Below are 21946 nucleotides of genomic sequence, written 5' to 3' on the forward strand. Positions count from 1 at the left end.
ATCTGAGACCTCTTTTGGATTTTTAGTGGCCATTTTCTGGCTTCGTCTTCACGTAGTCATGTTTCTGTGTTGTCTCTGACCGATCTCCTTTTCTTACAAAGTGCCAATCGTATTAACCCAACTACCTATCTAAAGGTCCTATTTCCAAATAGGGTCAGAAAGAAATTATAATTTACTCACAGTTTGACTAAAGTACAGAGAGGTAGAGCTTCAACACACAAATTTGGAGAGAACACAATTTATTGCATTATATTGATTTTCTTCTTTCCACTTGGTACTGCTATATATGCATCTGTTTCCCAGGTTCACCCCAGTAACCAGGTATTCCCAACCCAGAAAGCAGCTGGTTAAGAAAAATGGGTTGTCCAGGGGTAATACAGGTGAAACAAAAATTCAAAATTTCTTAACAATCAGAAATCCTCACCACAAAGACATAAGGGAAGGAAAACATTTTTGTTTTTGAATGAATATTAAACCATAATGTGATGCTCATGATATGGAAACTACTAAAAATCGTAAAGACAAAAGATATACTGTATATGTGTATCCTAGCAACTCAGTTCATTACAGAATTTTCAAAATAATAAGTAGTCTTTAAATAAGAGCTGATGACAACATTTTTCAGTTTGTCCTAAAGTCACTCGGTAATTGAGGTAACCATCAGCCTTTCCTAGTTTGCTTTATACAGAAGAAGGATAAAATACATTCTCATCCTTTCATGAGAGAATCTGGTTTTGGAGTGAGGCATTCTCTCAGATAGTCTGCTACCCTCCAAAGACTTGAGATAAGGTACTACTGTTACCAAATACCCATAGTTAAGCTAAGCAATATCAGAACATTGGCGTTTAAAACAGAGGAATTTTTTTATTGCAGGGCATGAAAGGAATTGGGTGGCTTACACCTTTAAAAAAGGCTAACTTCCCAAAAGCTTTCAGCAAAGCACACTTATAGGAAAGGTGAGGGAAGGGTGTGACTGGAGAGAGGGTGAGAATGGAGGCCAAGCCAGCCCCGGACTTCGCCATGCTGCGAGAGCTGCTAGCACCGCCCTGCCTGAACCCCGAGCCGCCCCCGGAACCCCCGATCCAGCAGGCACCAAGGACCCCAGCATGCCTCAGACCCAGTGGCAGGTCCTTCTGGCCTGCACACCAAGACTCGGTCACCGCCCTGCGCTTCCTCCAAGAGACAGCAGAGGAGCTGGCCCAGACCCCCTGGGACACCCAGGCCCTGGGGCCCTACTGGGAGCCGAAGGCCCTGGAGACCCTGGGACCCCTACCTCAGGCCAAGGATGACAAGAACATGCTGACCCCAGTCAGCCAGCAGAGCCCCAACCTGGGGCCCCCACGGGCTCCCCTGACTTCTCCAGCCCAGCCACAGAGGAGGCCCCGGAAGCAGTCAAACCCCCAGCGGGGTGCCGAAAAAGTGGACCCTCTCTTTGAGGGGGTGACCCTGAAGTTTCAGATAAAGCCGGATTCCAGCCTACAGATTATACCCAGTTACAGCCTGGCCTGCAGCAGCCGTTCTCCAGGGCCTCCCACTCCAGGCCCTGCCAGAGGCCCAGAGGCCAACCCGGGAGGCAGCAAGGCCCTGGCACCCCGCCACTGTGCTTCCTGTAGGACCGAGAGGACCCCTTTATGGAGATATGCTGAGGATGGTACCCCTCTCTGCAACGCTTGTGGCATCAGGTACAAGAAATATGGCACCCGGTGCTCTAGCTGCTGGCTGGTGCCCAGGAAAAATGTGCAGCCCAAGAAGCTATGTGGCAGATGTGGGGTGTCCCTGGGCCCCCACCCAGCCTCAGCTCAGGAAGGGTAAGCCCTTCCTCACCCAGCCAAGCCTGTCCTGCATCAGTTTCTCCAGGGGGAAAATGGGCTGAATTCCTCCTGGGGGAAGAGCCTGAGTCTTGAGGGGTCCAGCCTACCTCCTCTCCAGCCCCTCCCCATCCAGAGACCTCAGATGGAAGACCCAGGCCTCAAGGCCCCAGAGCTCCTGGTTGGGGGGTCACTAGCCCCCTCTTTGGCTCCTGCTTCAATCAGGCTTGGCTGAGCACCCCGCTCAGGAAGCGCTGTCAGCAATGACACTCATATTGTTAATAGAAGTGACAATAAAGAATAGATCTGTTCAAAAAAAAAAAAAAAACAGCTAACTGTTTCAAACTTCTTCCTGTAGATCCTCTGTTCTTGAGGTAAGGTCAGGTTCAGGTAACGGTACTCCTGTAAATCTCCATGGAAACAAATATTATTCCCTATCCTGAAAGGAAAGGACCCAAGTTTGACTTTCACCTTGCAAGGTCCTGCTTAGGAGGATGGTGTCCCTGTGCAGGCTGGCTACCCTGTCTGGGTGCATTCATCTAGCACCCATTCTTGGTCTTCCCACCAGCGCCCAGTCCCAGCTGAGGAGGCAACTCTCAGTTCTGTGCCCTCCACTTACCAAGATCCCCATACTAAACCCCGCCATCTTCAATGAGGGTACAGGTGCCTGGTATGCAGCTGGCATTCAGTCTCCTCAGTTTAGCCAAATAGGGCACTGGGTCCCACAGACAGTGACCCATGCAAATTGCCACAACCATTAGGTCATGAATGTGGGGATGGGATACATTGGCTAGTGCTTTGAAACATGTCATGTCAGTGAGTGGCTCACGCAAGGACTCTAAGCCTCTGCAAGACCCCGCCGGTTCAGAAACTCTGCTGCTCGCTACCCAGCCCAAGGCCAGAGACTTTCACTACACTCTGCTGAAAGGCTGACTGTTGATGGAGATGGACTTCAAACTTCAGTTGTGTTCTTGTCCTAAGGTCTGCCATTCCATGTCCATCCTGCTTCTATTCCAGTCTTCCTTGAAGAGATTATTTAACCTATGACTAAAAGTTGGTAACCTGGATCATCATGGTCCATTTCCACTAGCTCAGAAACCACGTTCCACTCTGTTTCTATAACTCAGGTATTTTAACAATGTCATGTGATTATAAAATTTTTGTCTTCTGCTAACCTAGTATTTTACCTAGCATAATGTCCTCAAGGACATATATATTGCCAACAGGGGAACCATTTATTTATTCACTGTTGGAAGTATAGTTGATTTGTCATATATTTAAACATTTCTGAAGTGACACATAATTCACGCACCGCCCAGCGCCAGAAAGGTTCTGCGGGAGCAGGAGAAAGGGTTCCGATGAGACTCACTGCGTCGGCGTGCGGGCGCGAGCGGTCAAAGCGCCTTCCGGAGGCCGTCGAATTGCGCTTTTTTCCCGGTCTGCCGCTCTTGGAGTACTCAAGAGCGAGATTCAAAGAGGCCTTCAACACTAGGGTGTTTTCTACACTCTGACTCCCGCCCCCCGGTGTCCCACCACTTCTGCGCTTGCCCTTTGACCCTGCGCTCGCGGCGGGGTGAGAGGTCGGTGGCCATCTTGTGGTGGTGGTGCGGGTGGCTGTTACTGCAGAGACCCATCCCCTCCCCCGCCGGGCACCCCCGGCCGTCTGTCAGTCCATAAAGAGTCCCGCAGGTGGGTGGAGTGAGGCCCCGGCCTCGTGCTGTCACTCTTCCCTCTGCACTGGGCGGCCTAGGCCACTCCCTGCCGGGCCTCACTGCCGCCACCATGTCCTCCTTCTCCGAGTTGGCGCTGGAGAAGAAGCTCTCAGAGCTGAGCAACTCTCAGCACAGCGTGCAGACCCTCTCCCTGTGGCTCATCCACCACCGCAAGCACGCGGGCCCCATCGTCTCGGTGTGGCATCGCGAGCTCCGCAAAGCCAAATCAAATAGAAAGCTTACTTTTCTATACTTAGCCAACGATGTCATTCAAAACAGTAAAAGGAAAGGACCCGAATTCACGAGGGAATTTGAATCTGTCCTTGTGGATGCTTTTTCTCACGTTGCCAGAGAGGCAGATGAAGGCTGTAAAAAACCTTTAGAAAGATTGCTGAACATCTGGCAAGAAAGAAGTGTGTATGGCGGCGAGTTCATCCAGCAGCTGAAGCTGTCTATGGAGGACTCCAAGAGCCCTCCCCCCAAAGCAACAGAGGAGAAGAAATCTCTGAAGCGGACTTTTCAGCAAATACAAGAGGAGGAGGATGACGACTATCCTGGCAGCTACTCTCCCCAGGATCCTTCTGCAGGGCCCCTCCTGACTGAGGAGCTGATCAAAGCTTTGCAGGACCTAGAAAATGCTGCATCAGGGGATGCTACTGTCCGACAGAAAATTGCTTCTTTACCCCAGGAAGTGCAAGATGTTTCTCTTTTGGAAAAAATAACAGACAAAGAGGCAGCTGAACGTCTTTCAAAAACAGTAGATGAAGCATGTCTGTTACTAGCCGAATATAACGGGCGCCTGGCGGTGGAGCTGGAAGACCGACGCCAGCTGGCTCGGATGTTGGTGGAGTACACCCAGAACCAGAAAGACGTTTTGTCAGAAAAGGAGAAAAAACTGGAAGAATATAAACAGAAGCTTGCTTGGGTAACCCAGGTCCGCAACGAACTCAAGTCCCACATTCAGAGCTTGCCAGACCTCTTGTTGCTGCCCAACGTCACAGGGGGCTTGGCCCCCCTGCCCTCTGCTGGTGACCTGTTTTCAACTGACTAGGGCAGGTGTCATGCCCCAGATTCCCATCTGTACCAGCAGAAAGAAGAGGGCATGTCATGGTTGGAAATAACCTGGAAGCCCCTGGTTCTGTCCCTCGTTCAGTCGGCCCCCATCCTCAAGAAAGAACCACAGGCTCTGATTCTCCTCCCTCTCCGGCCTCTCCTCTGTCGAGCACAATTGAGAACAGTGGCAGTGGCAAATGGAATCCAGTTTCAGTGTATACCTGGAAAGAATACAAAGTCACATCATGTTTCCATGCCCCTGTTGGTTTTCCCTTTTTAGCCCTCTGTACACCTAAGAAGTTATGAAAATCATGTGTAGAGGAATCTTGTCCCTCATGACGACGTTGTGTCATGAAAGCAGTTGCTCCTTTTCGAGCTGGGCTTGTTCAAGTTCAGGGCAGGCTTCTGCCAAGGGACTCAGGTCTGGAATCGTTGGCTTTCCTGGCTGCCATCCACCCCAGAGGTTGGAGGCACAACTGTTTTGAGCGTCTTTGCCATAAAGAGTTTGCCAAATCTCAGAATCTCCCTTGTGGCTTCTGGCAATGTGTTGCCAGAGGTTAGGAGCATGTGTTCTGTGAGCATACTAGAAAATCTAGCAGTAAAGATTCAAAGCTGATCTGGGACATCAAGCCACAGTTCTGAGACAGACTCACGGGGATCACAAGCATGAATCAAAACTAAAGTATTTCCTCAAGGTTCCTATCAACCTTCCCAGGCTGCTCTGATCAAGGGTCCCAACCTCTGGTCAGGAGCACGTTTCTAGAAACATCCTTGCCCCACATTGTGAAAGCTTGAAGGCAGTTATTAGAAATGGCACAGTGGGCCCCTGAAACTGAAGGCTTTCTGGGAGTCCAGGTTCTGCTGTTGCTTTGACCCCTTCTTTGGGGGAATAGGGCACACACTACCAATTAATTCATTGCGTGGGTGCTTGTCCACAGCATGGTGACTAAACCTGAAACTCTCCCCTGCAGACCTGACACGCTGCATGCTTGCCTGTCCTTCAGTTCACGCCACTATGCGTGTCCTTGTGCCCCGGGGAGGAGGAGTGCTTTGTGTCAGGTGCCGCTGACTAACCCATCTCTGGAAGGGGGAGAGTGAGGGATATTAACTGGGGGGGTCTTAATTCCATTATCATGCCAGCTGACGTTATGACTGTATGATGTAGTTAGGATTTTTATCTTACTTTTAGTAAAGGCTAGGCCTGCTGTCTGTAAATCATTCGCATTTGGCGGGCTGATTTTTGACATTGGAAAGGGCAGAAAACAATTCGCCCTAATAGTGTAATAGGAATTAGAGCCCGGAGGCTGAAATCCAAAAGCTATAAAAGGAATTCCTTGGAGGGGGCTTCAGAATTTCCATCATTTTGAGTTGCTCTTTTCAGGATTACCAAAAAAGCCAATTACGTGTGATTCTACATGTTCAACGTGTTAGAGCATGATGATGTCTGTTTTTAGAAGTGTAACAGGCTTCCCTTCAGGAAGCTCTCCTGCCTGCCATGAAGAGAAAACAAGGAAAAGTCACAGCAGGTATGCAGTTTAACTCTGTAGAACCTCGTAGCATTTAAGCTATTTTTCAGATTGAATACAGATTGTGTGTTGGTTACATATCGACACTGCCTGTCGTCCTGTCATTATTAAATTAATGGGTCTGTCTGTAAAGTGTTTCTCCCAGAGGCCATAGGGCAGTAAATGACTTTACCACAATTGCAAAATGAATTCCAGCCTTTGCTGTATCTGCATATAAGCCCCTCCCCGTGTGGTGTGCTGCTGTGGTCTTGCAGGCGAGCTGCTTCTAAACAGATCGCCGTGGACGCACTCTGTGCTTTCAAAGGAAGCAGAATCTCAGCAGCCACAAACCAACCAGAAAGGTGGAGAAGGCATTTGGTCTCATCAGCTAGATGAAAATGTTATATAACATAATGGATTTTGCCCACTGCTGTGTTTTATCTGATTGAGTCTTTGACTAGAGATTGGTGCATAATTATTACAGCAAGAGCAAGAAATGAAACTGTAGCAATTAGGTAAATGAATGTGTTGGCCTCTTAACACCTGTTACTAGTAGACTTCCTATAAGGAGGTTAGTCCTGTTTGGTTTTTTTTCCCCAATGAAATGCTTTTGTTTTTTAACTCTCAATTCTCCCACATCCTCCCCAAGTGTACTTTTTACTTCATTTATTTAATTTAAATGACCCTTTCTCCTTGTATGTATGAGGTGACCAGGTGGGGTGGGGTGGGGGGTTTGTTTTGTGTTTTCCTACACTTAGGACATCCATCGGCCTCCAAGACCTTTCCTTTAGGTCATGTTCCTCAGAAAGTCTCCATGAAATATGGAATTCTTTGTATTTCTCATATATATCTAGACAACAATTTTCCCCTATGAAATTCTCTGTATGTTCTGTATCAAAATCTAGGCACTAATCCTCCTTCATGGAAGTTGGAATTCTCTATATTTCACATCTGAAGATCAGAATGGAGATTTTCCTATTTTCCTAAGAAATAAGGAAATCTCTGTATTTATGTGAGCCACTGGTACTTCATCTACTGAAACACCTGTGTTTCCTGTTTCCATTTGTGTCCCTATGCCTGGAGCTGACAGATGTTGGGCCAGGTGTTCCAGGAAGGTTTGGTTAGGGGGTGCCATGTGGGGGCCAGGCAGGGAACCAAGGCAAATGGTGTACTCCTTCCTCAGAGATTGGCTGCATTCCCGACACTGCTCTAGCCTAATGCACAAGTTTTGGGATGGACTCTGCAGCACCTGACCTCCCCACCCCCACGTCCTGCCCAGGGCTTGCAGTTTGGATCCAAGGTGAGCACCTCTGTCCCTGAGGTACCCAGGAACGCTGTCAGGGGCTCTGGACCCGCTGGCATGATGCAGCCATCTGGGAATGTTCACGGACCAGGTGGCACACCAGGCGAGGAGGCTGCCCTTATCAGGAGGCAGGGAGGTGGTGGAGGAAGGTGAGGCCCTGGAGGAGGGAGAGGTGTCAGGAACTGGACAAGAGTTCCAGTTGCTGGTGGAAGACATCATTGAGAAGGTTGAAGTGGTGGTGGAGGAGGAGCAGGAGAAGGTGTTCTCGCAGGAGTGGGAGGAAAAGCCAGAGGAGCAGGGTCAGGAACATCCAAGGACAGGAGCCTCAAGTGGCCAGGCCCCACTGGAGGCAATGGAGGCGTTGGCAGCCCTGCAGGAGGAGCTGAGCTCCGTGAATGAGAAAGACCCCAAAGCCTATCTTTGGCTCCAGAGGAAGGACCATCAGAGGAGAAAGTGTCCCTTGATTAGAGAAGTGCCATCATCCAGGGCATCCCTGGCTTTGGGGCCAAAGCCATATCCTTACTGCCATTTCTTAGGGGTCAGCTGCTTAGGAGGAGGAGAAGGAACAGGAACAGGAGGAGGGGTCAGGGTGGGGGCACTGGCCAGGCAAGGGGGGCCAGGAAGTTGGGGGCTGTGGGTGTTGCAATCTCCAAAGACACAGTGCCAGCAGACCCTGGGAATCTCTATACCTGTGTCTGAGCAATTGACTATGGGAGGCTCCTTATGGCTCGCATCTGAATAGAAGCCATACACTTTAGCGGGGAATGTATGTCATCAGTGACCAGAGACAGTGTGCCAGAGGAGCATTTCCAGACTTATTCTTGAAATTGTGGGTTATCTGATAAAGTAGCAGAAACACTGGCAGTTCCACAACCCATCCCGGTCAGTCTGAGCCCTTGTGGTTGTGCCAACTCAGCCTAAAGGGTAGTCCGGCATTGTCTGACTTCAATTTTCTACTAGCACTAGTCAGTTCCGCCAGCCCAGACTGTATGAAGGCCCAACAAGCCCCAAGGTTGTGCATATCAAGGCACTATCACAAGGAGGTGCTGTTTCTAACAGGAAGGCCCTAAACACCATCTCGACCTTCTAAAAATTAGCTTATTTCTGGAAACAAACACTCCTAGCTACAAGTAGCATGAGCACTTAGGTATCCCAACCTCACACCCAAATTCATTCAGCTTTTTGGAGAAGATCTGTGTAGTAGACAACCCTTTTCTCTGAAGAGTCCATCTCTGGTGCTAATGACAATTCTGATTAGGGACTGCTGCAAGGAACGACCAAATATCAATTTGTGCTAATCAGAACAGCAAGGGCATCACCCATAAGATCAGGAACTGCATGACAGTAGTCAGTTCCCATAATCAATCAGACATGCTAAAAGTTCTAGGTCCCCTGTGGCACTCTGGGTCCCCTCTCTGCATCCACCAAGGGAGGGTTTGTTTCTGACCGCTCGAGCTTTTGTCATGTAGGCCTGCCAGGAGCTGGCATGAGGACCTCCACCCATGGCAAAGGTCATGAGGAAGGAGGCTCGACATACGCAAAGGCGGGATCGAGCCTCAGGAGTCCCCCTGGAAATTCTCAAGCATCTACCCCAAAAACCAGAGTCTGCCTACTCTACTACTTTGTGCTCTCACCTACACCTCTGACTTTACAGGGGGCTGTCCCCCACCACCTCTTTTGGAGAAGGAGTTAACTTAGAGCTCCAGTTAATAAAAACTCCTGGGTGTGACAAGAGTGTTTTAACCTACAAACTCCTCTGAAGGTTCTCTAGCCTGCCTGACAGGCTTGTCTGGCCACATGTGATTGCTCACAGCCTACCAACCGTGAGAGGCACGAGATGCTTTAAACCTCCTAAAAACAGGTTCTTTAGAAAAGTTAGAAAACCATTAGTATAAGTATAGTGGGCTGATTAGAAATTGTATTGGTGAAGGGTTTTTCATTTGTTGAGCCAATGTTTGTTGCTAAGTCTTCACATCCCCTGCCCTTACACACATTAATGGATATATAGAAGAAATAAGTATGAACCTTTGATATTAATCATGTTAGACCTTAGGCTAAGTAAATTCTTTCCTTAATTAAAACCCACTACACCCTCACCCTATAGGAATGTAACTTTATCTGGTACCTTCGGAAGGTGGAGTCTTTTTAAAGAATAATCACCCCTGGAGAAATAAGTGTCCTGCTTGACTGACCACTGTCACAAGGAGAGGGTCATAAATTATCAGCAGGCCCCCTCGCCAGAAGATGATGTAACACCCCTAAGACCTCTGTATACATTTGTATGAAGCACCTGACTCTGATACAAGTCAGGACTGCTGACCCCTCATGACTTTTGAATAACATCCCAGTGTATAAAAGTAGACCATGGAAAATAAAGAATGGGGATCAGTTCCTTGAAATACTGGTCTCCCCATGTCTCTCTCTCTCTCAAACTCTGGCTGAGTCTCCATCTGGAGCGCGGAGCCCGCCATGCTTACTAACTTTGCCTGGGCTTCTAAGATCCGACCAGGGAGGCCTCAGTGTCTCCTCTCCTTTGGGAGAACGGAAGGACGCCTGAGGCCTACGTAAGTGGTGCAAGCTTCTTGTCTTGAAGTTTTATTGGTTTCCCGCGTAAACCAAGCTACTCAGCCTCTTTTCTCCACTGAATTTTCCTGCTGAGCTATCCTCATTCTATTACTCTTTATATCTCTAATTAATATCTAATTGAAGCTATTGTATCCTGATCCTCGCCGACGCCGTACCCACTTCGAACTCTCTGGATCAGCCGGGGCTGGACCTCGGCATAGGCCTGTCACCTCTGGCATCTAGAGGCTCCTTGACTTAAAGCAGTTTGTGAACCACCCCCAGGTGATGGTCAGGATGAGTGACCAAGAAGACATGCTTAGCTACAGGAAACACTTGAAGGTCAGGCTGTGGACACCACAATGTGAAAGAGAGGTCACTGTGAAGGGGAGAGAACATGATTTATCCCTGCAAAGAGGAAAGGACAGCTCTCCTGTAAAGCGATTTCACACCTTACCACCCCTCCACTTTGTCCTGGCAAGTGGAGGAACTCAGGTATCCACTGAGTGCTACAAGATCATATTGTTATTTTGGAACAACCAGCAATTCCAGAATGAAGTGACTGTCAAGGAGTAAATCATTAGCATCACTGGTAAGAGGAAGCTCCCTGGATTTCAGGGGTGTTTCCGGGAAACCCCAGCATGGGAGTTTCCACCCATGACAAAGGTCATGCGGAGAGGCCTGATATGCAAAGGCAAGTCAGGACTCGAGGGGCCCCCTGGACCTGCCTGAACGTCTACCCCAAAACCAGAATCTGTCTGTTTTACTACTCTATGACTTTCACCAACTCCTCTGACATTAACGGGGGGCTATCCCCGACCACCTTTCTTTGAAGAAAATCAACTTAGAGCTCTAGTTAATTAGCCTCCTGGGCATTATAGGAGTGTTTCAAGCCAAACCCCTCAGATGGCTCTCTAACTTGCCTGACAGGTTTATCCGGACTCCTACAGCTATGCATACGGTTGTTTACAGCCTCCCAACTGTGAGAGGCACGGGAAGCTTAAGATATTCAAATAGTATAGAGCCTCTCGGGGAGTTAGAAATTATTAGAATAGAACTAGTAGAAGATTTCATTATTGAGCTAATGCTTGCTGCCAAGTTTCCACATCCCCTGTATTGTGTTCTTGGGAGTATATTAATTAATATAGTTGGTATATAGAAAAAATAAGCGGCGGCCTTGGTGTTAACAACTTTAGACCCTTAAGGTAATAAATTCTTTCCTTACTACAGCCCACTGCACCTTTGCCCTATAAGAATGGAACTTTAGTGCTTTTGGACAGTGGCGCCAAACTTTAGAAAAATTACTCTTAGAAAAAAACAAGTTTCCTGGTTAACTAACCTTTATAGGAACTAAGAGTCATAAAATGTTAATAGGCCTTCTGGCCAGAAGATGATGTAAATCACCTAAAGCATTTGTATACAATAAGTTTGCAGAAAAGCAAGCCTGGTCTCGAAAAGGATCAAAGACTGTTGACTTTGCGTGACTTTACACCCCCTATTATCCTCTATGCACAACTTAAGGTATATAAGCTACCTTTGAAAATAAAGCTACGGGCCCTGCTCATCAGGCTTGGTCTCCCTGTGTTGTTCTTGCTTCCTTTTCTCTCCTTTTCTTCTCTGTTCTTCCTTCAGTATGACTGAAGGGAGCATGGGGGCCCTCTGAGGCCACTTACCTGCCTGGGCTTCTAAGACCCACTCGAGAAGGTGCCTAAGGTGGGGCACCTTCAGCTATTCGAGAGGGCGCCTGCGGCCTCCGTGGTCAGAGCAAGTTCAGTGTCACGAACTTTATTAGTTTCCCACGTAGATCAGTCAGATCAAGCCTCTGTCTCTTTCTCCTTTTATGTATCCTTTCAATCACCAATGCCGTCCCCCTGAGGATATCCCTGGATTCAACTGGGGCTGGACCCCGGTAGGTAGGCGCAGAAAGGCGTGAGTTGAACATGGCAGGTGATTTAGGTCCATCTCTGATACTCCTTTTCCTGCAGGATACCGAGCAACTCATTCCACTCCAATTCAGTGGTACCCGTGATTTGAAAAGTTGCTTATGAGCTGTGAAAGGCTCTGGGATTCCTGGCTTAAAAAAGACAGGAATTCAATCAGTGGCCAGGGAGGATGCTTCATCAACATACACATCAGAAGGGGCCAGAAAGAGTGACCCTTTGCTAGGCTTTAGCCGGAGTTTATATAGCTACTGCTGCTGCTAAGTCACTTCAGTCGTGTCCAACTCTGTGCGACCCCACAGACCGCAGCCCACCAGGATCCCCTGTCCCTGGGTTTCTCCAGGCAAGAACACTGGAGTGGGTTGCCATTTCCTTCTCACACATAGTCACCCGCTGACTCAGAGGCAGTTTCAAGCTTGAGGAGGATTGCAGCATCAGGGTCAGGTTCCTTGCCTTTACCTCCCAACTGGCCGGAGTGTTCCACTTGCTTGTCTGGCACATTCGCCCTGTGGCTCAAGCAAACAGATTTGGTGGAACCGCCCACCACTTAGTCTTGAGCTAAGACTGGCAACTGGATCACGGTTGCCAGAGTGCCCAGAATTCCAAGTGGTGTGTCCCTGTAAGGAAAGGTCTTTAGCTTCCATTTGATTGGTTCCTGCTGGGGATTGGAGGTCAGGCTGTGGAAGTCGGCCCCCACCTGCCAGCATACTACACTGGTGTGACATCACAAGGCTCCCAGTGCACGTGTGTCTCAGCTTCCCTGTTAATAGGCTTTGGGCCAGCAACCAATTTGGGGGGACTGCTTATGCCTTTGCAACGATTTTGCCGGTTAACTAATGTGCTCAGGTGTTCAGGTCCTTCACAGGTGTGGGCCATGGCAAGGGCCACATGGAGAGTGAGACGAGAGGAAGGCAGGAGTGCCCCAGGACCACCCTGGATCTTCTTCGGTGTGAGCCCGAGTATTCAGGGTGCAGGGGCCCTGAGACCTGCCAGCACTGTGGGATCTGCAGTCCCTGTAGCATGCGTTCTCCGTGGGCAAGTGCGTGTGTCTGTGCATTTCGCAAGAGAGCCCTGAGTCTCTGAACTGCTCCCTGTCTTCACAAGGGGTGGCATGGATGTACTGGAATCATCCAGCACTGACTTTGTTGGAGGACGTCACCCCTTCCACCTCCAACTGGCGTGTCGACAACTTCCTGCTTTTGCACTTCACTAGAGCAAACAACTGGAGGCGCTCAAACTCACTGGGATGGGTTGTAGGACTCCCGATGTCGTGACAGAAGGTGGCCCACCAGGCGAGGAGGCTGCCTTCTTCAGGAGGCAGGCAGTGGAGGATGGAGCGGCCCAGCAGGACGGAGAGGTGGTGCCGTCCGGCAAGTGTTCCTGTTGCTGGTGGAAGACATCATTGAGGAGGTTGAAGTGGTGGCAGAAGAGGAGCAGGGGAAGCTGTCCTCGCAGGAACGGGAGGAGAAGCCGGAGGAGCAGGGCCAGGAACATCCAAGCACAGGAGCCTCGAGTGACCAGCCCCCACTGGAGGCGCTGGAGGCATTGGCGGTCCTGCAGGTGGAGTTGAGCTCCACACAAGAGACAGACCCCAAAGCCTATCTTCGGCTCCAGAGGAAGGACCATCAGAGGAGAAAGCGCCCCTTGAGTCAGAGAAGTGCCATCATCCAGGGCAACCCTGGCTTGTGGGCCAATGCCAAATCCTTAGTGCCACTTCTCAGAGATCAGATGCTCAGGAGGACGAGAAGGAACAGGAGCAGGAGGAGGGGTGGGGGTGAGGGAATCAGAGGTCAGATGCTCAGGAGGACGAGAAGGAACAGGAGCAGGAGGAGGGGTGGGGGTGAGGGAACCCACCAGCTGAGGGGAGGCCAAGGGAACTGGGGGGGCACGGGAATTGTGGTTTGGGGGTGCTGTGATCACCACAGGCACAGTGCCAGCAGAGCCTTGGAACCTCTCTACCTGTATGTGTCTGAGCAAATGACTATGGGAGGCTGAGTTTGGCTCGCATCTCAGTAGGAGCCGCACACTTTAGCAGGGAATGGATGTCATCAGTGACTGGAGACAGTCTGGCAAATGACTGCAGTACATCTCTGCCACTTCTTGTCAAGACAGGGAGCAGGGAAGAGACCCAGGCCTCTCTTGCTAAACGCACAGACACACGCACTTGCGCATGGAGAATACATGCTGCAGAGACTGCAGATCCTGAAGTTTCAGCCAACTGACATGCCACTTGCCAGGACACACATGCCAGGCATACATCAAGAGTGGTCAGAAACAGATCCTCCCTTGGGGAATGCGGACAAGGGTCCCAGAAGACCACAGGGGACCCAGAGAGATGAGCGAGTTGCATGGTTTCGCAGGGGCCAGGGATGTCAGTGTGGCGGCTGGGCAAGCGGGAGTACCCAGATGCAGAGCACCAGTGATGCCAAAGTGGCACTCCCATCCGACCTCTCTGTGCCTGAAGTATGGGGGTCCAGAAAGGAAACAAGTACTCCTGAAAGGGAGTACATACAGATGCCTGTTCCGGTGCCCTTGCTCTGCCCGAGACTGACCCTGTTCCTCGAGACTCTTCCTTCCCCAGCATGTGGCATGACTGGCTCCTTGACTTCGAGCAGATTATGAACCACCACCAGATGCCCGTCATCATCAGCGACCGAGATGAAGACTTGCTTAGCTCAACGATGGCTCTGAAGGGCAGGGAGGGAGCCTGAAGACAGGTGGGGGGCAGAGCTGGGCAGGCACGTGGGGTCAGGGGATCCCATGACCCAGGTGCATGCGTTCACCGTGAGGCTTTGGAAAGGAAAAACGAAAGATGCGGATGCCTGCCTGGCAGGCAAGCTGCGGACCCTAGAAGCTTGTGCACCTTCACCTTTTCCATCCTCCCGGTCCCGACGGGTGCCGGAATGAGTCCATCCCCAGTCCCGCTGCAAGCTGGTATTTTCCTCTCTGGACAACCCGTCCTTCAGGAACAGAGAGATCGTTAAGGAGTACCCCTTTGGCATCGCTGGTCCGACCTGGCTCCCAGGGTGGTGTGGGTGGGTGGGAGAGGGAGTCAGATGCGCCGCCTACCTGAATCTTTCCTGTCTCCCTGGTCATCCATCAGGATATAGGGCATAGATGTCCTCCCTGGTCCACTGCTTCTGTGAAGATGGATGGGGGCTCCCAGCCTCAGGCCGGACACCCGCAGCGTGAACTTCCTCAACTGGTTGTTGGACCACAACTCTCCAGGATGTAACAGGATTGCTGAGGTGGGGTCCATCTGGGCCTCCCCAGAATGGACGATTGGTGTTGGGGTTCTTGGCTGCCCATGGGAGGGCTCGGGGCTGCTCATCCGTATGACGACCTCCCCTGTGTGGCCAGCAGGTCATTGGCGAGGGCCTGTGAGTCAACTCCCTGCAGTATTAGCCCCAGGAGGAAGGTCCTGCCATGAGAGGTAAGTGACAAGACACAGAGGTTGTGAGGGGGGTCAGGAGGTGAGGCCTGAAAGCAGATCTGTGTAGAGGCCAGAACCCTCTCCTCTCCCCAGTGGGGAAGCTCAGGCTCATGCAGCCTGGATGCACAGCCTGGTTTCAGGTCATGCGGGTAGCAGGTGACAGGCTGAGACTGGAGGCTTGGGGGCTTCACCTGTCCTAGTCTCATTCAAAGCAGCTCTGCTTACAGCACACAAGACCCAGGTGATTCTCACAAAGGCAGGCTGAATTAAGCACCTTTGTCGGCATCATCCTTCCCTGAGTCCTGCTGCTCACAGAGACCAGGGGCTTCCTCAGTGTGAGCCTGACAATTGAGCGTGCCGGGTCCCTGAGACCTGCCTGCGAGCTGGGGCCATCGGGGATGTCGCAGGCTGAGAAGATGGCCCACCAGGCGAGGAGGCTGCCTTCTTGAGTGGGGAGACAGTGGAGGAAGCAGCGGCCCTGTAGGATGGAGAGGTGGTGCAGTTCGGAAAGTGTTTCAGCTGCTGCTGCAAGACATCAGTGAGGAGGTTGAAGTGGTGGTGGAGGAGGAGCAGGGGAAGCTGTCCTTGCAGGAGCGAGAGAAGCCAGAAGAGCAGAGCCAGGAACATCCAAGGACAGGAGCCTCGAGTGACCAGCCCCTGCTGGAGGTGCTGGAGGCGTTGGCCGCCCTGCAGGTAGAGCTGAGCTCCCCGAATAAGACCCCACAGCCTATCTTCGGCTCCAGAGGAAGGACCATCAGAGGAGAAAGCATCCCTTGAGTTAGTGAAGTGCCATCATCCACGGAAACCCTGGCTTGTGGGCCAAAGCTGTATCCTTAGTGTCACTTCTCAGGGCTCAGATGCTCAGGAGGATGAGAAGGAACAGGAGCAGGAGGAGCAGTGGGTGTCAGGGAACCCACCAGCCGAGGAGGGGGTGGGACGCCAAGGGAATTTGGGGACAAGGGGATTGGGTGCCAGGGGAGCTGTGATTTCCACAGCCACAGTGCCAGCAGAGCCTATGAATCTTTCTACCTATACACATCTGAGCAAATGACTATGGGAGGCTCAGTTTGGCTCGCATCTGAGTAGAAGCCACACACTTTGGCAGGGAAGGAATGCCATCAGTGACCATGGACAGTGTGCCAGATGACTCCAGTCCATCCATGCGACCCCTTGTGAAGACAGGGCACAAGGGAGAGAACCAGGCCTCTCTTGCTAAATGCACAGACACTGGCACTTTTTCACGGGGAATGCATGCTGCACAGACTGAAGATCCTGAAGTTGGAGGCAACTGACATGCCACTCCCCAGGACACACGTGACAGCCATGCATCAAGAGCGGTCAAGAACAAATCTTCCCTTGTGGGATGAGAACAAGCATCCCAGAGGACCACGGGGGACCCAGAGGGATGAGCACATTGTCTTGTATGGCAGGGGCTGAGGATGTGAGTGTGGCAGCTGGGCAAGCGGGAGTAGCCAGATGCAGAGGCCAGCGACGCCAAAGTGGTACTCCTTAATGACCTTGCTGTGCCTGAGACGTCTTCTCCGGTACACGGCTTCTGTGAGGATGGATGCGGTGCTCCCAGCCTCAGGCCGGTCACCATGAGCCTGAACTTGCTCAACTGGTCGTTGGACCACAACTCTCCGGGATGGACCAGGATTGCTAAGGTGGGATCCATTTGGGCCTCCCCAGAATGCGCGATTGAGCTTGGGTTTCCTTGCTGTTCAGGAAGGGCTCGGGGCCTGGTCAGTCCCATGCTGACCTCCCCCATGTGGCCCGCAGATCAGTAGGTCCTGCCATGAGAGCTAAGTGACGAGACACAGAAGTTGTGAGGGGATCAGTAGGTAAGGCCTGAAGGCAGATGCGTGTAGAGGCCAGGACCCTCTCCTTTCCCTTGTGGGGAAGCTCAGGCTCATGCAGCCTGGATTCAGGTCATGCGAGTAGCAGGGGACAGGCTGAGACTGGAGGCTTGGGGGCTTCAGGTGTCCTAGTCTCATTCAGAGCAGCTCTACTTACAGCACGCGAGACCCGGGTGATTCTCATGGAGGCAGGCTGAATTAAGCACCTTTGTCGGCATCATCCTTGCCTGGGTCCTCTGCTCACGGAGACCCCAGGGCTTCTTCGGTGTGAGCCCGACGATTCAGGGTGCTGGGACCCTGAGACCTGCCTGCGTTCCAGGGACATCAGGGATGTCACTGGCAGCAGGCGGCCCACCAGGCGAGGAGGATGCCTTCTTCAGTGGGGAGGCAGTGGAGGAAGCAGCGTCCCTGGAGGACGGAGAGGTGTTGCGGTCTGGAAAGTGTTCCAGCTGCTAGAGGAAGACATCTTTCAGGAGGTTGAAGTGGTGGTGGAGGAGAAGTAGGGGAAGCTGTCCTTACAGGAGCGGGAGGGGAAGCCGGAGAAGCAGGGCCAGGAACATCCAAGGACAGGAGTCCCCAGTGACCGGCCCCCACTGGAGGCGCTGGAGTTGTTGGCGGCCCTTCAGGTGGAGATGAGCTCTGCAAACAGAAAACCACAAAGCTACATCCAAAACTTGGCCACTCGTCACCACTGCACAAGTAGATGTGGAAAAGGCTTCAGAGTCTTCAGGCTCAGGTGCTGGGAACAGCCTCGGAGCTTCTTTTTAAGTCATGCAGGGCAGGACAGGCAAGTGAGTGAAGGCCAGAGGGAGTTTTCTGTTAAAAACAGATTATCTGGGGAACAGACAGGCTGGGTGGAGCTGAGCCCCATGGGGCTCGGAGTCCATAGTCAGAAACCCTGTATGCCTCTCTCGTCTCTGCCTCCTCATCTGCTTAACCCCAGTCTGTCGCCTGACGCCACCTTTCCTGTGCACCTTCACACTCAGACTGTCCATTCAGTGACAGATATTTGTTTAGCACCTGCCTCTGGCCAGGTTGTGTTCCAGGCATGGGATAGACGTGAGGAGAAAGACAATAACCCCAGTCCTTCTGGAGCAGAAATTCTACCAGAGGCCAAACCCTCCTACCTCACCCCAATTCTCAGCACTAGGCTGCCGGGCCACTCCTCTTTCACCCGTCCCAGTCCTGATGCTCTCTACTGTCCTGAGGAGCCTCCATGGACCTACAGGTCTGCACACTGCAATCCCTCTGCTGACCCCCTAACCACCACCCAGAACCCCACTGGGACCCCCTGGGTGGGCACCTTCCATTCTTCCCGGGGATTGGCAGGACACATGGCTCCTGGCCCTTGCCAGGGCAGGGTAGTATGGTTAGAACAACCCAGTTTATTTAAGTTTGTAAATAAGTACACTTACTCAGAGGAAAATCTGTTCATGTCAGACATGAAGTGATAACTGCCTGTGGGTGGACGGGGAGCTTCTCTGCCTTCTCTGGGATTCCCTAGGGACAGTGAGGCAGTGTAGCCTCGGTTCCTGGGTGCTGCCCTGCTCCACAGCCATCCAGGCCCTGCTCACGCTGGTCCAAGTCAGGCCACTGAGCACACAGACCCCGGAGACCAGGCAGGGGCCCCTCTGCACCGCCCCCTCCCCTCCCCAGTTGCACAGACCTGGACGACCGCTGTCCTGGGCTCCTGCCACCAGGCCAGATAAAGGTGCTCATTGGCAAGCTGTCCTTTGACACCTAGGGCTACTGGAAGAAGAGGGGCCAGGAGAGCTTCTACCATACATGGGCATGAGGGCCAGACGGGTGGAGCCCTGAGATGCACTTTGACCCACAGGCCAGTCCTACCCCCACAATCCGAATGGGCACCAGCTCTGAGCCCCCAGCTTTGACCACTCCATGCCCATGCCACCCAACCTCAACGTCAGGCTGACTCACCCCCTGTGGACAGAGGCTCACCCAAACCCCTGCAGCTCCCTGTCCCCTTCGCATAACCTGTTCAGTGTGTCTTAACCCTTAGGAACCTCCAGGCCCAGGGGCCCCTCAAACCGAGTGCTTCCTCTGGGGAGGCACCAGACCCACCCAAAGTGCCCCAGCTGGCCTTGGGGCTCCTGTCCCCCGACTCCAGCCCTGGGATGCTGGGCCCCGGGCAGCACTGGGCCAGGCTGTGAGCACTCCCAGTGCCCCGTCTGCCTGCAGGTCATTTTCACCATCACAGACAAGACCCAAAAGTTCCATGGGCTACCGCTGCTGAGCCCTTGGTCTTACACCACATACAGAGGGAGCTAGTGGCTGACTGGCAGCCAGCCTGTGACCCTGGACATGGTGCTATGGCAGACCGAGCCAAACCCAAGCATCAGGGCGGGTGTGTTCCTCATGGGCACCAGGGTCACACTTTCCCTGGGACATTGTGGCCACATGTCACAGGGGCAGGTGTCACTCAGGCTTCAATAAAGTTGCTGCTGGCGCCTGCAAGGTGGCTACAGTTACAAGGCAAGGTCGACAGGAGCTGCCCTAGGGGATGGGGTGGGCTACGGGAACCACTGGGGGTACCAGGGGCACTTCTCCACACAGTCACACAAGGACACACAGCTCACGTGAAAAAAAATAATAAAGTCTTCTACTGTTTCCCCATGAATTTGCCATGAAGTGATGGGACTAGATGCCATGATCCTAGTTTTCTGAACATTGAGCTTTCAGCCAACTTTTTTACTCTCCTCTTTCACTTTCATCAAGAGGCTCTTTAGTTCTGTTTCACTTTCTGCCATAAGGGTGGTGTCATATGTATATCTGAGGTTATTGATATTTCTCCCCACAAACTTGATTCCAGCTTGTGCTTCATCCAATCCAGTGTTTCTCACAGTGTACTCTGCATAAAAGTTAAATAAGCTGGGTGACGATATACAGCCTTGATGTACTCCTTTTCCTATTTGGAACCAGTCTATTGTTTCATGACGAGTTCTATCTGTTGCTTCTTGATCTGCATATATATATCTCAAGAGGCAGGTCAGGTGGTCTGGTATTCCCATCTCTTTCAGAATTTTCCAGTGTATTGTGATCCACACAGTCTAAGCCTTTGCCCTAGTCAATAAAGCAGAGATAGAAGTTTTTGTGAATTTCTTGCTTTTTTGATGATCCAGTGGATGATGGCAATTTGATCGCTGGTTCCTCTCTTTTGTAAAATCAGCTTGAACATCTTGAAGTTCACGGTTCACGTATTGTTGAAGTTTGACCTGGATAATTTTGAGTATCACTTTGCTACCGTGTGCAATGAGTGTAATTGTGTAATAGTTTGAGCATTCTTTGACGGTGCTTTTCTTTGAGATTGGAATGAAAACTGACCTTTTCCCGTCCTGTGGCCACTGCTGAGTTTTCCAAATTTGCTCGCATATTGAGTGCAGTACTTTCACAGCATCATTGTTTAGGATTTGAAATAACTCAGCTGGAATTCCATCACCCCCACTAGCTTTGTTCATAGTGATGCTTCCTAAGACCCACTTGGCTTCACATTCCAGGATATCTGGCTCTAGGTGAGTGATCACACCATCATGACTATCTGGGTTGTAAAGATCTTTTTTGTACAGTTTTTCTGTGTATCCTTGCCACCTATTCTTAATATCTTCTGCTTCTGTTAGGTCCATACCATTTCTGTCCTTTATTGAGCCCTTCGTTGCATGAAACGTTCCCTTCATATCTCTGGTTTTCTTGAAGAGATCTCTACACTTTCTCATTCTATTGTTTTCCTCTTTCTTTGCACTGATCACTGAGGAAGGCTTTCTTATCTCTTCTTGCTATTCTTTGGAACTCTGCATTCAAATGGGTATATCTTTCCTCTTGCCCTTTACTTTTCACTTCTCTTCTTTTCACAGCTATCTGTAAGGCCTCCTCAGACAACCATTTTGTCTTTCTGCATTTCTTCTTCCTGGGGATGGTCTGGGTCATTGCCTCCTGTACAGTGTCACAAACCTCCATCCAAAGTTCATCAGGCACTCTGTCAGATCTAGTCCCTTAAATCTATTTCTCACTTCCACTGTATAATCATAAGGGATTTGATTTAGGTCATACCTGAATGATCTAGTGGTCTTCCCAACTTTCTTCAATTTACGTCTGAATTTGGCAATAATGAGGTCATGATCTGAGCCACAGTCAGCTCCTGGTCTTGTTTTGCTGACTGTGTAGACCTTCTCCATCTTTGGTTACAAGAATATAATCGATTTGATTTTGGTGTTGATCATCTGGTGATGTCCATGTGTAGAGTCTTCTCTTGGGTTGTTGGAAGAGGGTGTTTGCTATGACCAGTGTGTTCTCTTGGCAAAACTCTATTTGCCTATGCCCTGCTTCATTCTGTACTCTGAGGCCAAAGTTGCCTGTTATTCCAGATGTTTCTTGACTTCCTACTTTTGCATTTCAGTCCCCTATAATGAAAAGGACATCTTTTTTGTGTGTCAGCTCTAAAAGGTCTTGTAGGTCTTCACAGAACAATTCAACATCAGCTCCTTCAGTATTTATTTCTGGTCGGGGCACAGACTTTCAGTACCATGATACTGAATGGTTTGCCTTGGAAACGAACAGAAATCATTCCGTTTTGAGATTGCATCCAAGCACTGCATTTTGGACTTCTTTTTTGACTATGATGGCTATTCCATTTCTTCCAAGGGAATCTTGCCCACAGTAGTAGATATAATGGTCATCTGAGTTAAATCCACCCATTCCAGTCCATTTTAGTTGCTGATTGCTAAAATGTCATCGTTCACTCTTGCTATCTCCTGTTTCA

General features: G+C 50.8%; 3 protein-coding genes and 1 pseudogene across 3 annotated transcripts; all 4 read left to right on the forward strand.

The window, feature by feature from the left end:
- Window positions 1-990: 990 nt before the first annotated feature.
- Window positions 991-2136, forward strand: LOC102396281 (GATA-type zinc finger protein 1-like). The gene is made up of 2 exons (XM_044937243.2): window positions 991-1808; window positions 1945-2136. The coding sequence occupies exons 1-2, from the start codon at window positions 991-993 to the stop codon at window positions 2003-2005; spliced, it is 879 nt and encodes a 292-aa protein (XP_044793178.1). The 3' UTR covers window positions 2006-2136.
- Window positions 2137-3590: 1454 nt separating this feature from the next.
- On the forward strand, window positions 3591-4758 carry LOC112577786 (regulation of nuclear pre-mRNA domain-containing protein 1B-like). Its single transcript, XM_044937394.2, has one exon. The coding sequence runs from the start codon at window positions 3591-3593 to the stop codon at window positions 4569-4571; it is 981 nt and encodes a 326-aa protein (XP_044793329.1). The 3' UTR covers window positions 4572-4758.
- A 2680-nt stretch (window positions 4759-7438) lies between these two features.
- LOC112582289 lies at window positions 7439-8080 on the forward strand (annotated as a pseudogene).
- A 5049-nt stretch (window positions 8081-13129) lies between these two features.
- LOC123331972 (testis-specific Y-encoded protein 1-like) lies at window positions 13130-14594 on the forward strand. The gene is given in 3 exon segments (XM_045164484.1): window positions 13130-13256; window positions 13259-13568; window positions 14465-14594. Coding segments are annotated over 3 exon segments (567 nt in total).
- Window positions 14595-21946: the final 7352 nt, after the last annotated feature.

Source organism: Bubalus bubalis, chromosome X (genome assembly GCF_019923935.1).
Source record: "Bubalus bubalis isolate 160015118507 breed Murrah chromosome X, NDDB_SH_1, whole genome shotgun sequence".
Taxonomy (NCBI): domain Eukaryota; kingdom Metazoa; phylum Chordata; class Mammalia; order Artiodactyla; family Bovidae; genus Bubalus; species Bubalus bubalis.